Source organism: Neolamprologus multifasciatus, chromosome 15 (assembly GCF_963576455.1).
Source record: "Neolamprologus multifasciatus chromosome 15, fNeoMul1.2, whole genome shotgun sequence".
NCBI lineage: Eukaryota > Metazoa > Chordata > Actinopteri > Cichliformes > Cichlidae > Neolamprologus > Neolamprologus multifasciatus.
This window is the reverse complement of record NC_140453.1, coordinates 19,367,927-19,387,036: the sequence shown is the minus strand read 5'-3', so window position 1 is coordinate 19,387,036 and position 19,110 is coordinate 19,367,927. Positions and strand designations below refer to the sequence as shown.

Below are 19,110 nucleotides of genomic sequence, written 5' to 3'. Positions count from 1 at the left end.
TTGACTTCTTCACTAATCCTTGAGCATATACTGCCTCAAGTTGCATTTCAAATGATGCTGAGTTTGTGTGTGTCTGTGTGTGCGTGTTTGTGTGTGCCCCCAGGAGGTATATGTGGGGAAGGAAACAGTGTGTACAGTCGATGGTCTTCATTTCAACAGTTCCTACAACGCAAGGGTGAAAGCTTATAATTCCATTGGAGTGGGTCCATACAGCAAGACAGTCATGCTCAAGACTTCTGATGGTACGTGGTGTATGCTGGAACTGGCTTAGCTTCCAGCATGACAGATGGACTCTTTGTCTGCCTTACTTTTGATTCTGCTCTTTTGGCTGTCTTGATTTCATTATATTTTTTTACCCAAAGGATTTTTTTTGTCTGCGATCTTCTTTGTAAAACAGGTTTCATGATGTAATTTCATCTGACCTATGTAACTGTGAACAGAAAAGCCTCTAACATAGAGGAGGAGATTTTTTTTAAATTTTGTTTTGGGAGAAGGCAGGAGAAAGGTCGGTGGAAGATTTTGAAGTGGGTGAAGGGAATACACTGGACAGGAACAGCAGACAAAGAAAGGAGAAGAAAAGAGGAACGGAATAATGAAGAGGAAGCGGATGGAAAAAAGCTGAAATAGACCAGGTTTGAGTAGACAGTAAAGAAAAGTCACAAACAAGAAGAAAACAGAAGGAAAGAAAAGGAGATCAAAGGAGTGGTTAAGTAAGAAAAAGAAAGGGGGCAATGGAAAAAGAGGATAAAGGTAAAACTGTACAGAGATGCAAAGGAAAAAGAGAAAAGGAAGGAAAAAACATAACTGCAAAGGGAGAAAAAACAGAAAATACTGCTGGAGAAGAAAGGAAAGAATGAGATTAAGGACTCAGAGAAAGAGGAGGTGAAAGAAGAAAATAGAGACACTCACTGTGTAACAGCAGAGCAATGCGGGTGGAGATTTTTACAATACACAAACACACAAACAGTGTCTCTGAACCAGCCACAACAATAATGGGCATTAGAGTCTGTTTTCTGACTGATAACTGTTTATCCCACCCGCCCTCTTTTTATTCTTCTCTATCATCGTTCTTCTTCCTGCCTACTTTGCGTCTTTTTTCCCTCCCCTTCTCCTCCTCTTCCTCCTCTCTCTCTCTTTGAGGATTGTACCGCAGCTACACCGAGAAAGAAAACTGCGGCGACGTGACTCTTGTTGAACAGACAGCAATGGCTGCAAACAAAAACATGGCATCCGTGTAGTGTGACAGTAAAAATCTCAAGTGCAAGCACTTTTTTAAATAATGCATTGGTAGTTGATGAAACATTTCCCGTCTCAGGCCTACACTTTACAAGTGCATTGTTTTCTGTGGATAAACTCAATTAGTTGTTGCCCACAACCGCCGTACAAAGATTTCATTATAAAAGAATCTTTTGATACATATTAATGTGATTATTTGATGGAGTGATTACATTTATAGTTTTGTTTTTATCAGCCAGAGATGAAAATATCCCTTGCTGAGTTAAGCTGAATGTTGTATTTATGTGTATGCCTTGAGCTTGTTAAAAGTATTTTGATGATTTAAAAAAATCAGTCACAGCAATTAAACTAGTTTGACTTTTCAGACCACACAATGCTCAGAGAAGGTGTAACAGACTCAAGTATGGCTCATTTGGAAGATGCTTGTAAAAAGCCTCTACTGTCTAGGGATGGGTACAGTTTAGATTTTATCTGATACTGGTGCCAAACCAGTACTTTTGAAACGGTGCTGATGCTTAAACGGTGCTCAAACTTTTTCTTTGGTCATTTTAGCCTTTTTGGCCAGGGTGAAGGGAGTATCTATCATCAAACAAGAAGACAGCCGCATGTAACTACGACGGTGTTTGCTAGTTCACCTTACATGCATTAATTTAATAACGTGGTTAGCCTACTCAACATAAATTACACATGAACATTAAGCTACTCACGCAGAGAAGAACGGCTGCTGCTGCCATCATCATCCGTCATCATTTCCGCTACACTGGCAGGGCTAGGGGCCAGGACTCTCCTCTTTGGGTTCTTGGGAGATGTTGCTAACTTGGTGCATTTCTTGGCTTCTAAAAAAAACGCTATGCATCACCAGGTTGCTCGTCAGATTCGAGGTGTTATCTCCTTTGCACAGTATCACAGCATCACCTTAAAGCACTTGTTGCAGGCTGCTGAGTTTGCATCTTTTGTTGTGAAGTACAGCCAGACTTTTGAACACTTTGCCTTAGGCATTTTTAATCTGTAGCTCTTAAAGAATGTACATACCTGGGCCCATCTACTATCCTTGCAAAGGTAAAATGATTGGCTAGAATCCAATGTGTATAACATCTCAGGAAGAAAAAAAAAAAAGCACCAAAATAAAGCAATGAAATGTGCGCTGCTTTTCGGTTTGATTACTACTGTTTATGTCAGAACCGGTGCCATAATGGCACCGGATACGGATACCCATCCCTACTACTGTCTAAAGAGAATATTGTAGCACAGCTTAGGTTTTGAACTGAACAAACCACAAAACTTCTCGAACAGTGTACTTTTAATGTACAGCGCCATGTTTGGAGAAAGTCAAACACGGTGGTGGAGGGGTGATGGTTTGGGTTTGTTTTGCACCCACAGGACCTCGGCTCCTAGCAGTCATTGAGTCACCCTTAAACTCCTCTATACTCCTCTGATACTAAAGTATTTTAGAGTCAAATGTGATCATGTTTGTAAGAACACCCAAATTGGTTCATGCAACAGGAAAATTATCCAGCAAATCTACAATAAATAGCTGAAATAGAAAAGAATCAATATGCTACAATGGCACAGTCAAAGTTCAGACCTCAACCTGACAGAAATGCTGTTTTGGGACCTTAAGAGAGCTGTGTATTAATAAATGACATCAAACCTTAACGAAATGGAGCAAACCTATATAGCAAATATGGCCATAATGACGTAAGACACTGAAAGTTATAAAGAAAACAATTACTTCAAGTTATTTCTGCTAAAGGTGGTTCTATGAGCTTTGAATCATGTTTTTATTTTCACAGGACTGTATAGGGTCTTTAATCCTATGAAAAAGAAAGCATGGCCCTTCTAGAATCAGTGATATAATTATTGGCTTTACTGTAGGTGTGGGTAGGTATAGCTACCCAGTAAGGTTCACTTTGGATGAGCAGTTTTGAAATTATTTTAATAAGATGCAGAATACAACACGTGACTAAATTTAGTGTGAATGTTAGTACAGACTTACAGAATTTCCAAAGGCTATCAGCCGGCTAACTGTTGTGTCCTTCTTACAGTGGCTTGGTTCACCTTTGACCCCACCTCAGCTCATCGGGACATTGTTCTGACTAATGACAACCAGACAGTTAGCTGTAACAGCTATGATGACCGTGTGGTGCTGGGGACTGCTGCTTTCTCCAAGGTGAAGTGTATACAGATATTTTCCGTTTAAATTTGACAGCGATTAGCCTTTTTCTGTTGATTTTTGGTTATAGAGGTTATAGAAGATTTATTTATTTTACCCCCTATTGAATCTCAGGGCATTCACTATTGGGAGGTCAGCATTGATCGCTATGACAACCACCCAGATCCTGCGTTTGGCATAGCAAGGATCAACACCATGAAGGACATGATGCTGGGGAAAGATGACAAAGCCTGGGCCATGTATGTGGACAACAACCGCTCCTGGTTCATGCACAACAACTCCCACACCAACAGGTAGGTGCATGGGGAGCAACAACACCACCAGCAGTTTTTAGTGATAACTTTTACAATTTTACCATTGTTCCCTACCATTGGACATGTTGTATAATACTGGCATAAAATACATGTCATATTTAAAAAATGAGAACAATTTGTTAGGGAGACTTTTTACCCGGATGGATTTAGTTGCAGAAACACACACGAGCACAGGATAGTAGTGATGCAGATTTATATACAATGATGGGGGAATATTTACAAGGGAAGGGGTTATATACAGTGACAGGTAAAAATGTGCACGGAGAGCAGCGCTGAAAGGATGAGACGGAGCCGAGGTATGCGGGCAGACCGATGACGCACCGGAATTACCTGAAAACGAGGGACAAACAAAGTTACAGAGTACGTCGATAGCCGAGAGTTAAACTAAAAGGGGACGGGGAGAGTTGGAGAGCTTACTTGCAACACAGAAATACAGCTGTAGCGGTGGTCACAGCCTGGTACGAAGTAATTCTCCGTCACGGATCCAAAGAAGCCAACACACAGAAAACTAGGCAGGCGAGCAGGCAGCGGGACAGGCACTTATGAAAACGACAATACTCCGACACCAGACGTCCGAGACTCAGCTCCATAAAAGCGCTCACTGATGACGTCCGATGCGCCGCAGGTGTGCCGGAATGCCATCAAGCCCCGCCCCGCCTACCTGTGCCAAGAAGGGAAACAAAACCCAAGATCAACAATACACCTACCCACCACCTCCTAACACAATTAAGAGATTCCATCTGCATGTTTTCAAGAAAAATCCCAAACTGACATCCTGCAGGATCCAGAGGCTCATATCATTCAAATGCAAAGACAATTGACTTTCAGTAAATTAGAAGACTAATTTAAGATTATTTTTTAAAATAATATTCTGGTTACCTTCCAATACAGGGCCTCAGTTTATTTGTTTTAGATTTGCCTTTCATCCTCATGTCCTTGTGAACTTTAGGTCTGTTTTCAGCTGCTATTTCGAGATTCCTTGTAGATCAGAAGTCAACTTCTGTGCATGAGCACTCTGAGATTTTATCATGGACGTCAAACCTCTTCAGTGGCTTTTGTTGTCAAAATGATCAGATCATTTTGAGGAACATCACTTCTGGTGCGGGTTTGTTCCCCAGCTACAACCCAGTGTTTGCATATCAGGTCTTTCTTAAGAGCGTGCACTGTGAATTTTTCCTTAAGGTCAGACTGTCAGTGGAGACTTGCAAATTGGGTAACAGCCCAAGGCTTCTGTGAGAGAACATTGGGTGGAAATAACCTGAGATGTGGTGCAGGCAAGAATGAAAGGAAAGATTTACCTGGGATATGTTGCTTGGACATGGTGACACTAACATAAAGACAGGAGGTAGCAGATTTTAAGTATCTAAGATTAGAGAACTGGCAAGATTAGAGGACCAGCTCAGGTCAAGTGTTTTGATGACACAGTTTGAGAGGCAAGGCTGAGATGGTTTGGAGATGTGCAGAGGAGGAAAAGAAGAAGATCACACAGAAGATTTTTGGTTGGAGTGAAGGAGGACACTACAGGTAGGTTTGTGTGACAGAAGAGGATGCTAGAGATAGAGACAGATGATCCATTATGTTGATCCATAAAGAGAACAGCAAAAAGATGAGAAATATTGGCACATGCAATTATGAAGACAATTCATGCTCCGCAGATTTGGGACTTTCTTTCTTTGCCCCAAAAATTTAAGTCAAGTAGAAGAGCTCCATTTGACACACTAGAGGAGATTCAGTATGTATCACAGACACATAAGTGGTTAGAAAGGGAGCTTCAGGGAGCAGTCGACAACTTGTAGTCATGCTGAAAGGATTTCAGCGATGCCCAGGGACAGATTGTTGAAGGGAAAATCAGGAAAGCTAAAAAAGACATTGACAGCTTTTACAGACTTTCACTATTATCACGCTGGTTTTCCACGCTGTAATTATTTAATACAAAGAACAAAAGAAAGATCTTGAAATTTTTAAATTTGTTTTGTTTTGTCAAACTACAAAGTTAAAATTGAATATATTACTAATGCTGTGTGAATAACTCATAGGCTGCTAGGTTGTAAAAATCCCCGTTCCTGCGGCAAAGCTTTCATGGGGTTTTCAGCTCTTTCTTCGAACCCTCTAAAGGATTGTTGTAGCACTTTCTTTCTTGGAAGAAGCTGTTCATAACATTAATGCCTTTAACATGTGTACCTGCAATATGAAATCAGTAGTTTATGTCCCTTCATTAGGAATTTTCTGTAACATCCTTCAAGCCCTCAAATATTTAATAAACCATTAATTAGAAGGCACAATTAATTCTGAGTGGAGTGATGCTGGGATTTAATTTGTTCTATTTTTGCTGGCGAAGCTTTTAATCCTTTAATGATAATCCCACTACGGTGATTCATGAAGAGAAGGAGAAATACCTGCTGAATTTAATTTTTCATAACATGGCAACCCCAAGATTGTCATTATTAATATATCATTCCTAATGTACTATAATGTATTATTACTGTAGCAATACTGCTGTTTCCTTTACTATAAAATATGATTCAATTGGTTTGTAACATTAATAAATCCAACTTGTTAAATCTTGTCTTACTAGAAAGCAGCACTCATAATTTTAAGTAATTCATGAGCAACTTTTGTCGTTGAGTAAAACAACAGGAGACAGGGACTCTGTAAAGTGTTTCCCTTATGCCTTCATCATTCTGTCTTGTGCATTAAGTCTCATACTTCTAAGAGGTTTGGAAGCTATAACCATAGATACACACGATGACAGAGAAACCCGAAGGCTCATACAATACTAACAAACAGACTAACAAACACACAGGGGAGCTGTATAAGATGGCTGCAGGAAACATCAAAACATGCATCTGCACCGTCTCTCTGTCTGCTTCACAAGGAAGCCATCAAACTCTCATTAAAGATTTATTCATGAAAAATATCTGCTCTCTTGACTTGTCAGTTCTCTACCCACCTTTCATGTCATTCATCGTGTCGTGTCGGAGCTTTATTTTTGACTTCTTAATCTCATATTGATTTCTTTCTCTGTTAGTGCCCTGACAGCCTAATCCTGATGAGTGTCTGCATTTCTATAAGTTTAGAGACATTTGCAAAAACGCAAGCTTTGTGGTTAAAACACAATTTTTTGGAGCGCAGGTTTTTGCTATAGATCGTTTTCATTAAGTCACTTCTTAAAACAGAGAACAGAGAGTTTGCGTGTTAGACAAAAAGAGCAGACGTTTAATTTTAAATACATTTGATATGTGAAAAAATTCATTCAACAGCTACTGAGCCAGTTCTAACTTTGATTTATGAGTTACAGGGGTCTTTTTTTTTGTTTGTTTGTTTTTTTAAATGTACAATATTAATATAAATGTTGCCATTTGATGCACTGTAGCAGAAAGAGTTAGCTTAAAGCTAATTTATATCTGCAGTCCCCCGGCAGGTTCCATGCAGAAGATGCCAACAAATGTCACATAAAACACACAAAATATGAATACAAGAGTGATCAGATTTTTTTTAAACTTTAACTAATTTAACATACACGTAGATTAAAGTATCATAAACCAAAATAATAATAATAATTATTATTAATTAAAAAACACATTAACCATGCCACCAGACTTCAGAGTGCTGTATTTAAACAAGCTCTGAATGAATTAAAGGACTCTTTGGTGACTAAGTTTTTTATTCATTCTTTTACATATATATTTGTCTTTTTGCAGCATGACACAACTACAGTGATATTTGTGTTGTGTTACCTTCCATGTGAAACTTAACCTACTATAAAATCTGTGCATTTACGGCACATATACATAACAAAATTGACTAGTTTTGTGTGTGTGGGTGTGTGTAGGGCAGAGGGAGGCATCACTAAGGGCTCGACTGTGGGTGTCCTGCTGGATCTGACTAAACGCACACTGACCTTCTACATCAATAAGGAACAGCATGGCCCAACTGCCTTTGAGAACCTGGACGGGGTCTTTGTGCCCGCCGTCAGCCTCAACAGAAATGTGCAGGTCTGTGTGTGTTAAAGTGCCATGTTTAACAGCAATGGAAAATAACCAGCTCCCTGATGGGCTGCCTTGATTGTTGACCTCGTTAAAGTGTTTACTGCAAAATAACTCAATGAAAAAAGAAGAGGAATTAAATTCAAGAATAGCAAGGAAAAATGGCTCCCCGAGGAGAGATTCTGTACACAGATGCGATGGCTTAACACAAACATGCATTTACTTCAAAGCAACCAAGCTGCAACTACATTACTGTAAAATTCAGATGAAATACAGGTTATATTTATGCAGTTTATGAGACATTTTAGCAAGTAAAATCAGAGTTACCAGTCCAATCCATTTGAATTCCTCAAACTGATATTGGTCATAGATATGTTCCTCTACATTCACATGTTAACTGAGTATGTGCTGATAGAAGTGAATGATTCCTAACCCATGAGCTCAGATTACTGTGTATTCCAAAGGTAAATAAATGTGTCTTCTCCAAACCAAATTTCACATGAAATAGATGCAGTGGTGCTTTTATGTGCCCACTCTGATCTCTAAAATCACTGCCTCATTCGTGCTGATTTTAATGAGTTTCTCTATTTCAGGTGACATTACTGACAGGCCTGGAAGTTCCAAAGAATATCAAACAGTAAGAGCTCCCTCCTTACTCTGAGCGTGCCCTGGATACAAACCAATGATGTCATGTCCAGTACTGTCAGATGGGATCTGTTCCTCTCCCATCCTTCTCAAGTTGACCCTTAACCTGGACAATCTTCAGCTCCACGACTTTTTAGACAAGTGACAAGTTTATTGGCTATAAATGTAATGATTACAGCTTGACGACGTCACTGCAGAGATGGCTGGAGGGCCATACTTTTTTCCACTGCCCAGTTTATTTGTCTCAAAGATACAAACAACACTGATATTATCTATATTCCAGCTTGCACAGTTTATGTTATTTTAAACAATCTGGGCTTAACTCCGCCCCTTAAAGATTTTTATATTGTGCAGGAAAGATCATTCTGAGTTGAAAAATAAAGAAAAAAATAGACCACAAGCAACACAGTTTTTAGGAGGTGAAAAAAAAAAAACCCTGAGAGAAATGATTCAGCAGTGCTTTTTGTTGCTCTGCTTCTCTCTCAGGTGTGTTTACAGCCGAGATGAACACGAGTCATTTGTAGGAGTTGTGTAGTGGCACCATGGGTTTTTTTCTCTCATAAAATATTTAAAAGCTAAACTCTCGCTTCACACTTTCATCTCAGTGTTGACTCCAACAGCACTGCCTTCTCTGTTTTCTCTGTGATTTCTTATCTGTGGTAAGGAATCTGACAGCCATCTTAAAGCCGGCAAAGCTTCCCTCATGATCGACTCTCTTTCTCATGCAAAGTGGCGCATAGATCGTTTGATAGTGTAGTTAGAACGGTTTACATATTGAGGTCAGTCTGAGAAGGCTGGAACTTAATTCCATTTCATTTTTCAGTAATCTGACAGATCTACCGAGCCAGGGGTGTATTATTTTGAAAGAATTCAATTCTGGTGCCTTCTTTTGGGGAAAACTATTTTAACGTGACCTGGCACAGGCTTTTTAAGGTAAAACTGAGTTAAATACGTCCTTTTTTTCTGCACTCAGAAGTTCTTTTAGATAAGCTTGTTTTTCACCTTGAAAATACTGCATTAACCAGGCTTAGCCAATGTATTTTATTTGATTTTTTAACAGTTGTCTCACTTTTTATTGAAGTACACAGTGTTTTGACCTAGACACTGAAAATTCAGCTGTATTATATAACTGTCATATAACATGTTAACCTGCAAGGAAAGATGTCTGTGGATGCTAACATTGCTAATATTAGCCCAACTACTTTTAAACTAGTTGATTAGTCCAAATTTACTTTTTATTTATATAAACAAGGTCATTATTATCTGTAGGTTAACCAATAAATTCACAGTCCCAAAGGCCTAGAGACCACCAGCCTTTTCTTTTCCTTATTTGTCTTAAAAACCTAAAACTCTGACATCAAAAAACTTCCCACTAAGATGTAGCAGATCCCCCACATTTCAACGTCTTTGGCAGTGAATTTTTGGACTCTGCTAGAACATGAAAATGATTGCACCACTTGGTATGACTTGATCCACTGGCCAGTAAGAAACATTACTGTGGTATTTAATAAATCAATTGCAATTTGCATACTGAAACAAACCTATTTGCCTGCAGGGGCATCTCAGACTCAAAGAACTGTTTTGACTTTGACAGATCATTGTCAGAAAATGCTAAAACGAAGTGGAATCGAGCCAAACTTCATTTTCTTAGATTTACAATTTACAGATAATATAATACACCCCCAGTCGATGAGAAAAGTATGGTCGTTTCAAGAGCATTTCATTCTGTGCTCATCTCTCAGTCTCACTGCAGAATCTCAAGATGCTTTCAGACACCTTTTATCTGTGGCCCTGAACGTTATCTTTTAAAGTCACATCAGGTAAAGCTACATAAGCTGCTACATTTATCATCAGGGACTAGATATGGCAGCCTATAGAGGACAGTAGCTTCAACCAGACCACTGTGACTCAGGACATGAGACACTGTATAAAGTACATAGGTATAAGTACACTGTTTTTGTGTGTTTTATCAGTTCATGGAATGGAAGAATTCATTAATTGAGGTTATTTAATCTACGACTTGTTTATATCTGAGCCATTTCTGTTCCCTATAATGTGAGTTTGAGAGGTAGACTGACATTACCACATGACAGTGGGTTTACACATGAATGGACATCCTCAAACTGTAAATACTGATATGTGAGTTATGATTATAACATGTGACATTAAGCATGGATTCAAACAAGTTTACAAACTATCTGAAGCTGTATTGTAAATAGTGTACCGTTTGTCTTTGCAATGAGGGACCCTGAAACCAACCGCTATAACAGCTCGCCCCCTGCTGGTGAACGGTGGCGAGAACAAGATTAAGGCATCCCTCGACAAAACCTGCCGATATCTGTTTTCATGCTTTTCATCACAGACTTTTTAAAATGTGTCAGGATTTATGTTACTGTAAATCACAAACTATCTCATGATATTTGGACATTTAAACATAAAGTTTACATTAAAAGGGTTGAACATTTTACATTGACAAATTAGTGTAGCACTTGTATACTTACGGCACCCTCATTCTTTAAAATATACCACAGAAATAATGTGTAAGGTTAAGAATTACTGGTATTTTTACAGGAAATGATCAGGTCTATTTTGAATGCCTATTTTAAAAACATTTAGTTATTAGTAGAGAAGGTTCTAAAATAAAGTAAATATCTTTATTTTTTCTTTATTTGGACTTTTTACTAAGTTTTTAGGCGGTAGAGATGGGATATTATATTTATTTTTAAATCAGCATTGAGATTTTGAATGTTAAATTCTTTACATTTGCATTGCAGCATATCATATTTATAGGCATTTCATACACCTGGGGTATATAAAATTTTTTCTGAGAATGATGGTCTCAAGGGAGCCACAAATAGTGAACTCATAAAGTCAAGTCAAATGTAATTGCATATACTATGATGTGTAATATGTACAGGGTGTCCAGAAGGTATTTATCACCAGTATCAACTCAATTTAATTTAATTTAATTTATATAGCACCAATTCACAACAACAGCTGCCTCCAGGTAAAGACTTAACAATATTACAGAAAGAACCCCAATGATCGCACGATGCCCTACGAGCAAACACTTGGCGATACTGGGAAACAAGATCTCCCTTTAAACAGGAAGACTCAGGGTCAGGAAAGGTGCAGCCATCTGGTTGGACCGGTTGGGAGGTGAAGAGAAAGGGGGGGGGGGGGGGGGGGGGGGAGGAGCGCGTGAAAGGACAAAAGACTGACTAATGGAGAAGGAAAACAATTTAGTCACAGGTATCAATTCAATTGAATTAAACAGAATTCAGCTGAAGAAAATAAATAGAGAGAAAAAGGAGGATTTTAAAACCTGCCAGCATTGCTTTTGCTCAGTTTGGCCAATCATTTGCCATTTGGCGTTTGCTGTTAACCCTATTTTAATGTGGTGACAGCGTGGAGCCAGACTTCAATAGATTCAATAACATTTGTTTTAACATTGCATAACCACTGTGTAGCTTTAGATGGAGGGTTGTTTCAGAGGGAAGAAAATCTGAATCTGTGTTAATGATTCTAGCATCGGCAATTTTGTGGCACTGTGCTGATGCCAGCCTTTTTAAAAATGCAGTTATTTTTGGTGGAAATGGGTAGAACCACACTGAGTTTCAGAAAGACATTAAGACGCCAGTGGAAAAGAGGCAATGCTTTGTCTGCCTGTTTTTTTCTTCTTTTTGAAGCTACCTGCTAGAGCTCAACAAAGTTAGCATACAGATGGTTGAATAGTGTAGGCTTTATAAGTTAATGAACCAGATCTTTTGAACTGAACCAAAAACGGAGCTAGATATGTATACTTCAAGCAGATACTGCAGTAACTGTACCCAAGTGGCAAAAAAAGCACTTACACCAAGCCTGTTGACTAAATCATGATGATAAGATCTATTTAAGTTTACATTTAAGTTGCCATTCATCTGAAAGTGAAGATTTTTAACCCAAGCACTCTCTTCACTTAAATTTAACATATTTCCTTTGTAACATGAATACAGCATTAGTGCAAATGTCAGAATTTAAAGCAGCTTACATAGGTTTTTTTTTTTTTTTTTTACCTGATGTGCCCCAGACTGCCAGCTTTCACCTAAGGGCTACATTTACATCACTTCTGGCTGCTCAGCTCTGACCTTGCTGCCACCTCCCACGCCAGATGCAGAAACCTGCCCTGAGGCTGACTTTGCTGTAACAGGAATAGATTTCTAGACAAAAGTGAAATATCGTGTAACCAGCCTTCTGAAAAGTTGGATGATTTGGGGTTAGGTCTCTGTGGGCTGTATGGATGTCAAAATGATATTCAGGAAATCGTGACTGGAGGCAATTAAAGCTTCTGCTGAGGGCCTCAAATTCACCCTGTTGTGTTAACATTTGGTTCCATATTTTCTTGCCTAAAAATCACTTAAAACAATATTATGTCACAGAAATGAACAAAAAAACAAATCTTGCATATTAAAATATTCACGCTGCAGTCATTTCTGTCCAGATGTATTTGTAAGAGTTCCTGTATGATGTATGAAATGTCCCTTTACCCAACACTTACCCACCCATGAATGTGACATATTTTACCAATTTAATTTTAATGGTATGGTGCTGGGAATTACACTAGTATTATTAGATGATTATGTTTGAAAAAGTAGAGGAAAAAAAATTTAATTTATTTACTCTATAAAGTATTTATAAATATTTAATTATGTATTTTCTTTTGTATAATATCCTCTTGAATGGCTACTAATATGGTCTGTTTGACCAGTAAGGATTGCAAGTTGAAAACGGCCCGTGTCTGTAAAATATTTTCTGAATAAAGGAGATGTGCTTACAGCTTCAAATGTGTGACACGCTACAAATGAGCTTCATGTTTTCCTCTTTCTGAACTGTATATACAACAACAAAAAGGCTGCTTCAAGAAAACTGTGTGAGAATTTGTGACCTCACCCAGCTGCACACTGCCAACTCAAAGGTCTTGTTTTATCATAGTGTCGCAAAACTCCAACTTTCATGTTTTCCCTTTAACAAAATGGAAACGACTGCAAGGGATGGTTTATATGGGAGAAAAACTGTAAGATCATTCTGCTTTCTCACGGTCCATTCAGCGTGTACATGTGCGTTTCTTCTTGAAAACTTCTGCCAAGATTTTACTTGTGTGTAATTTTTTAATTATTAGGCCCACCTGCCCTGTTATGATCCAGTCCCTTCCTGCCAATATAAATGTTTTGTACAACTACATTTCAGTTTGTAAATGAGAAATGCATTGCAATTACATACTTTTAAAAATGTCAGTGTACAACACAAGATACACAAATGTCTCTTTTTTTGTCATTTATAAAAACAAAATAAATAAACTGTGATGGAAGATGATTTGACAGTATTCAGTCTCCAGTTATGTGCTTTAAGACTTGTCCAGATGCAGTCGAAGATCAATCCACTGAATTTCTGACTCAATAGTCACCAGTAACACCATCCCTCCCAGACAGTGACATATTATCAGGAAATGTCTATTGTGTCCACTTCCTCTCCATAACATGCTGGTATGCATTTTCCATTCTGTAGGATTCAAATCCCTCACCTGCAAAACAAAGAAAATAAATCTGTACTTTATCACCAGACGTTTAACCACAGCTTTTTACCCTTTAAATTGTTTCATATCTTGAAAAATCCACTTTAATAGGATCATTAGCAGTAGCGGCTCCTGAGTATAAACAACAGTGGGGCAGACATTGCTAACCACACCCATATTTATTGTGACATCTTTGGGCAGCTACATTAAAAAAAACTTTAATCATATTGCAATTAATGATAACTACAATATGAATCTGTCTGCAAGCAGCAGCAGATTTTCTTTTAATATGTTTACTGCATATAGTGCAATAGAGGAATGTCACAAGTGACTGAAAAGTCTGTCTTATCCAACACCAACGAAGAAGGAAACTAAGATAAATAAGGCATTTTTCTTTTAGCAGGTTATTTAGTCTTGACTATTGGATAAACAACACAAAAGGTTTTGTGTGCAATCGCAATCACAGTTTTATTGAAATCAGAAATGTCATGCTTTAGTTACTTTTCAATTGACAGCATTGCCAGTGCCTTCAGTCTGTCCTGTGTCCTGGTATTTAATGTCTTGAGTCGTTTGAGTGTGTAAAAGCATCAATCAGACTTTGTGGTCATCATGGGTTCAGTGATCAGAATCCAAAGCAGCTTCAAAGTTTAGGAAAACATCCTGTAAGTTGTTTTTATTAAAGGGCTCAAACATGCTCTGCTACACATCCTGAAGTCAGGGTTTTCATATATGAGTGAGAGCTCTTATTGCAGCCGTGATTTATTCAACATTGAATAAATCGACTGCCTTCCCCAGTTCCGCTGTTGGGATGCGGACTAACATGAGAGCTAACAGTTCTGCCCCTCTGTTATTCCTGCTTGTAGTTCAGATAACTGACGACAGAGCAACACGATGAATACAAGGACACGTGGGTGTTGACCTGCCCTGCTCCAAACCTCCAAATTTGCCATTAAATTGAGAAAAACACAAAATTACTTTCAGATAAAAATGATCAAAACAGAATACAAAACATAAATAATAAATTGAAAGGAAAGTAATTAAAGACTGATTTATAACACAGCAGAGAAGCACTGATTCTGTTGTTCTTTGCTTCAGAGCAGACGAACTCAGCTGGTTTTCTGTTAGTGTTTTGCTTCTCTCTTATGTTCTACACGTCTTTTACGGTATCACCATAACTGACACGTCGTTCTCAGAGAGCAAAACTATTAAATATTTATTTTAGCGCAGACCATAAAGTACAGGGAAAAAACTCAAACACCACTAACTCTGCATTAGCGTGTTAAAACACGTATACACTGAGAATTTGCCCCTTTTTAAAGTTATCAATCAGAAAGAAATTTAGAAGCCACTGAAAATCTCATTCAGGGCTGTATCCTGAACATTCAGGGGGGCAGCAGCCACTTTGATTTAAATACACTGAAAGACTGTTAAACAGTCTGCTTGTAGACATCGTTCTCTGTTTTGGTCATTTCCTATTTTCCTCACTTGTTGCCTTTGATCTTCTGGATCTCCTTGGAGCTGAGGAGCAGCATGCCGTTCTTGAAGCGGCCCACCTGACCCGAGGGGGCTGCGCCAGGACCCGAGGGTACAGTTGTCTTCCTGTTTCTGACAGAGCAGTAGAAGCAAACACAGGTTGGAGCCACAGAAATTATAAAAAAATAAAAAATACTATATTTTATATTATACTATAAATATACTATATGAAAATAGTATATTTTCATATTTAATTACTACTTTTTGGAGGGTTAGGATGAATTCTATGATGAGGAAGTATTTCATTAACAATAATTAAAGTTCATAATTAAGGTAAATAATCAATGATATTTAAGAAAGGTGTGATTTTATTCACCTACCTCTGTTTACTCTTCTTCTTTTTCTTCAGGCCCTAAAAAGAAATAATGCATGCTACATTAAGAACAGCAAATAGAAGTAATTTTCCTGTAAGTGTGACTGGCCTGAAAGTGCAGGTCGTACCAGCTGAGCCTTTTCCTTCTCTTTTTTCTCTTTGATTTGCTGCTGAAGCATCTTATAGTTTGCATATTCCTTTTTAGGAGGCTGATGAAGACATTAAATACATGAAAATTGGGCCATAAAAAATATCTGCTCTATAGCAAAATTTAAAAGTTGGATTAAAATGTTGCTCTTACTCTGGCTCCCAACATGACCGCTCTGTCCTGTTCAAAAACACGCTGCTCCTCCTTCTTATAGCCTGTAATTCCAAACCGATGGACTTCCAGACGAGCCTGACCCCAGCACACAAATACAGTAAAAGCCAACAGAAATCATGTAGATATGAAGAGCTACATGACTGCTAATTATATTTTTCAGAGAACAATAATCTACAGCTATATATATATGAACAATACATGGATTCCAATCTTGTGAAGAAGCAATAACAAAGTAAATTGAAGTAAATTGTGGTGAAACCATCACCTTTTCCAAATTGAGTTCTCCTAGCTGGTCACTTTGCTCCTTTTCTGCTATGTGAAGGGCCTGGAAGGGATGACAGCAGAAACCCAAAGGCAATGAAGACGGGAGGAAAAAGAAAGTGATGAGAATCATTTGTGACAGGGGGATCTTTAAAGGAGGTTTGCTGGAGGTCAAACAGTAGATATTTTTCATAGCATCAACTGGAAAACAAGTTTCCAAGATGAAAATGCTGTAAAATGAACTGCGACAGCTCCTAAAAAAATGCCCGTGCTAGTGACAAGAGGAGATGACTGCATTTCCTATTAAGCCTGTTGGCACAGAAGCCACTTCTGCCGATCCTTCTATAGGTAGCATCCATAACTCTGTTTCTAATCTACTCTTTCTGCACATTTACCCCCCCCCCCCCCCCCCAATTGACAGAAACAAATTAAAACAGTTACAATTACGTTGTTACTTTGCGTTACAAAGGTTTGATTTTAATTTGGGTGTGTGAGGAGGTTAAGGGTGCAGCGATCTACAGCGTTACAGCTTTAGCCCATAGACTAAGTTTCTGCATGTTCATGTTTCTAAAGAAGTAGATAAGTAATGTACCCTTATGAAAAGTAACAAGGAAAATGTGTAATATGCGTAACGACTCCCAACACCGGTTGCTAGCTGGATACAAGATATTTTTTTTTTTGCACACCATCAACATGAACTGAACTATACCAGCCTCCAATCAAATATAGAGAGCCACAGTAAGCTCAAGTACAACAGACTTACAGGTGTTTTGTTGGGGTCTGGTGTTGACTTTTTTCTTTTCTTTGTGGGGTCTTGAAATGTGACTACCTCCACCTGGTTCACTTGCTCAAAGGCTAGAAAATGGGATGAATCAGATTAATGAGTAAAAAAAAGAACAGAAAGAAAACTTAATGACTCACAGACAAAAGTGGAATGACTGAGGGTGTTATATACTGTTGCTATGCTGCCTACCCGTTTGCTCAGCCTTTCGTTGTTGCTGCTGCTCAGCATCATGTTGCTCTGCTCTGTAGTCTTCAGTGTCACTGCATATATCCTTCACTGCAGGGAGCTCCTCTTCTTCCTCCCAATCTTCGCATCTTTTTTGTTTTTTCTTCTTCTGAGACTTCTTTTTTGGTCCTGATCCTACATCATCAATCAACAATATAATTCAGAATCCAGACCCTGTAACGTTTTGTTTACATGACTTAGCCATGAACTCTGGTAAAGTCAGTAACACAAGAAAGTAGCAGACACCTGACTTTTAAAGCATAGGTAACTTTGCACTTCTGTAGCAAAAACTAAACTGAAACTAATGCAGTCCAGAAAAGCAGTATTAAAATAAATCTCTTCCTGCTATCCTTCTATCTCAAATCACCCCCGACACTTGCCGTCACCGCTCCACCAAACCTGCTTGTGCCCTGTCCATTGATGCATTAATAATGACAATGTTCATGATTTGCATTAACTTGATCAAAGGGTCACACAATATAACTTTATGAAAATGTTGAGAATGCAGTTTGTGGTGGTGCTTAACTACATTGCATGAACTATATTTGTTTTTATCTAGATTGCACTACAGAGAAGAGGAATGAAAGTCAGTAGGTGTAAGACAGCATACGTGTGTGAATGAGAGGGAGACAGATGTAACAGTGCAGACCTAATAAGTTAAGGTAGTGAAGGTGGCTCAGTTTTAACTATATAGGTGCATAACAGAGGTGAAAAAGAGTGCAGGTAGGGTGGAGATGAGTGTCAGAGCTGATTTGTGACAGAAGGATAGCAGCAAGAGTGAAAGCGAAGGTTTAAAAAACATTAGTGAGTCCTACTATGATGAAACAAAGAGACTAAGCAGAGCAGAGCTAAAGCTGTTGAGCTTTTCACTGGGAGTGACCAGAATGGACAGTATTAGAGAGGAGTACATCAGAGGGACAGCTCAGGTTAAGCAGTTTGGAGACAAACTTCATGGATGTAGTGAACGAGGACACGTTTGTGTTGGTTGGTGTGAAGGATTATGATGCTGGAGGTAGCTGCGAGATAGAAGCTGAAGCAGTTGTCAGATGGAGAAGCTTTTTATTAAGCTTCGACACTTGACTTATTTTTAATTTTCATGCTTTTTTACTCTCGGTATGCGAATCTCAGTATTTACTGTATAATATAACACGCTGTCATTTACTCATGTGGTTCATGTACATTAAAATTCACCAGTGTTGCTTTTCTGTGTTTTTTTATTCTAGCCATGTGAAGCCCTTTGAGTTGCACGTTTATATGGATGGTGCAACATAAGCAAAGCTGAGCTGAGCTTTGTATACTAAGAGTTTTCTGCCATTTACTGGTATAATATTCATTTTAGGTGACAACTCAGTGAACATGAGCTAACTTTAGAGTAACTATTCTGGCTAATACAACGAAACATGTAACATAATTTAAAGACATTTCTCGATGCTTCTTTTCATTGAAAGTAGACTCATGAAACATAATATTATAACAAACGAGTAATAGAGCAAATCTCAAACACAGTACCAGCCTTTAAAGTAGCCAGTAAAGCTAACATTAGCCAGCCAGCTAACCACACTTACCAAAGTCATAAAGCTTGTCCAAAACATGCTCCAGAAACAAGCAATCTTCGTCTTTATTCCCGTTTCTTTCGGACCCCATTTCGTGCTAATAATAAGCAGGTTAAGCGGAAAAAATGACAGCCTAAGTATTGTCGCTAACTTGCTCGTTTCAATGACAACAGAGCGCACATGGTACATGCAGTGCAACCCGGCGTATTAGTCC

General features: G+C 38.5%; 2 protein-coding genes across 4 annotated transcripts in view; one reads left to right on the top strand and one right to left on the bottom strand.

The window, feature by feature from the left end:
* trim67 (tripartite motif containing 67) overlaps nucleotides 1–17,003 on the top strand; it is a 67,729-nt gene extending 50,726 nt beyond the window's left edge. For both annotated transcript variants that reach the window (XM_085132485.1, XM_085132484.1), the window contains 5 exons: nucleotides 104–242; nucleotides 3,282–3,406; nucleotides 3,524–3,702; nucleotides 7,556–7,718; nucleotides 8,303–17,003. In XM_085132485.1, the coding sequence (XP_084988611.1) occupies nucleotides 104–242; nucleotides 3,282–3,406; nucleotides 3,524–3,702; nucleotides 7,556–7,718; nucleotides 8,303–8,350 (654 nt within the window). In that variant the 3' untranslated portion in view covers nucleotides 8,351–17,003. The remainder of the gene's footprint in view (nucleotides 1–103; nucleotides 243–3,281; nucleotides 3,407–3,523; nucleotides 3,703–7,555; nucleotides 7,719–8,302) is intronic.
* On the bottom strand, nucleotides 12,368–19,110 carry fsaf1 (40S small subunit processome assembly factor 1). 2 transcript variants are annotated; one of them, XM_085132488.1, is made up of 9 exons: nucleotides 18,909–19,110; nucleotides 17,308–17,478; nucleotides 17,098–17,189; nucleotides 16,339–16,398; nucleotides 16,053–16,148; nucleotides 15,880–15,960; nucleotides 15,759–15,790; nucleotides 15,391–15,510; nucleotides 12,368–13,914 (listed from the first exon to the last, which is right to left on the bottom strand). In XM_085132488.1, exons 1-9 carry the CDS (start codon nucleotides 18,985–18,987, stop codon nucleotides 13,911–13,913), a joined length of 735 nt encoding a protein of 244 aa, XP_084988614.1. In that variant the 5' UTR covers nucleotides 18,988–19,110; the 3' UTR covers nucleotides 12,368–13,910. The 2 variants fall into 2 exon arrangements, with proteins under 2 accessions (XP_084988614.1, XP_084988615.1); XM_085132489.1 differs by lacking the exon at nucleotides 12,368–13,914 and having other exon boundaries at nucleotides 15,387–15,510.

What these genes read in the sequence shown, in the direction of transcription:
- fsaf1 (XM_085132488.1), bottom strand. Translation starts at nt 18,987, where the DNA reads ATGGGGTCCGAAAGAAACGGGAATAAAGACGAAGATTGCTTGTTTCTG. An exon ending in CAGACCCCAACAAAACACCT is followed by an intron (nt 16,399 to 17,097) that starts GTAAGTCTGTTG and finishes CATCCCTTCCAG; the next exon opens with GCCCTTCACATAGCAGAAAA. An exon ending in GAGAACTCAATTTGGAAAAG is followed by an intron (nt 16,149 to 16,338) that starts GTGATGGTTTCA and finishes TGCTGGGGTCAG; the next exon opens with GCTCGTCTGGAAGTCCATCG.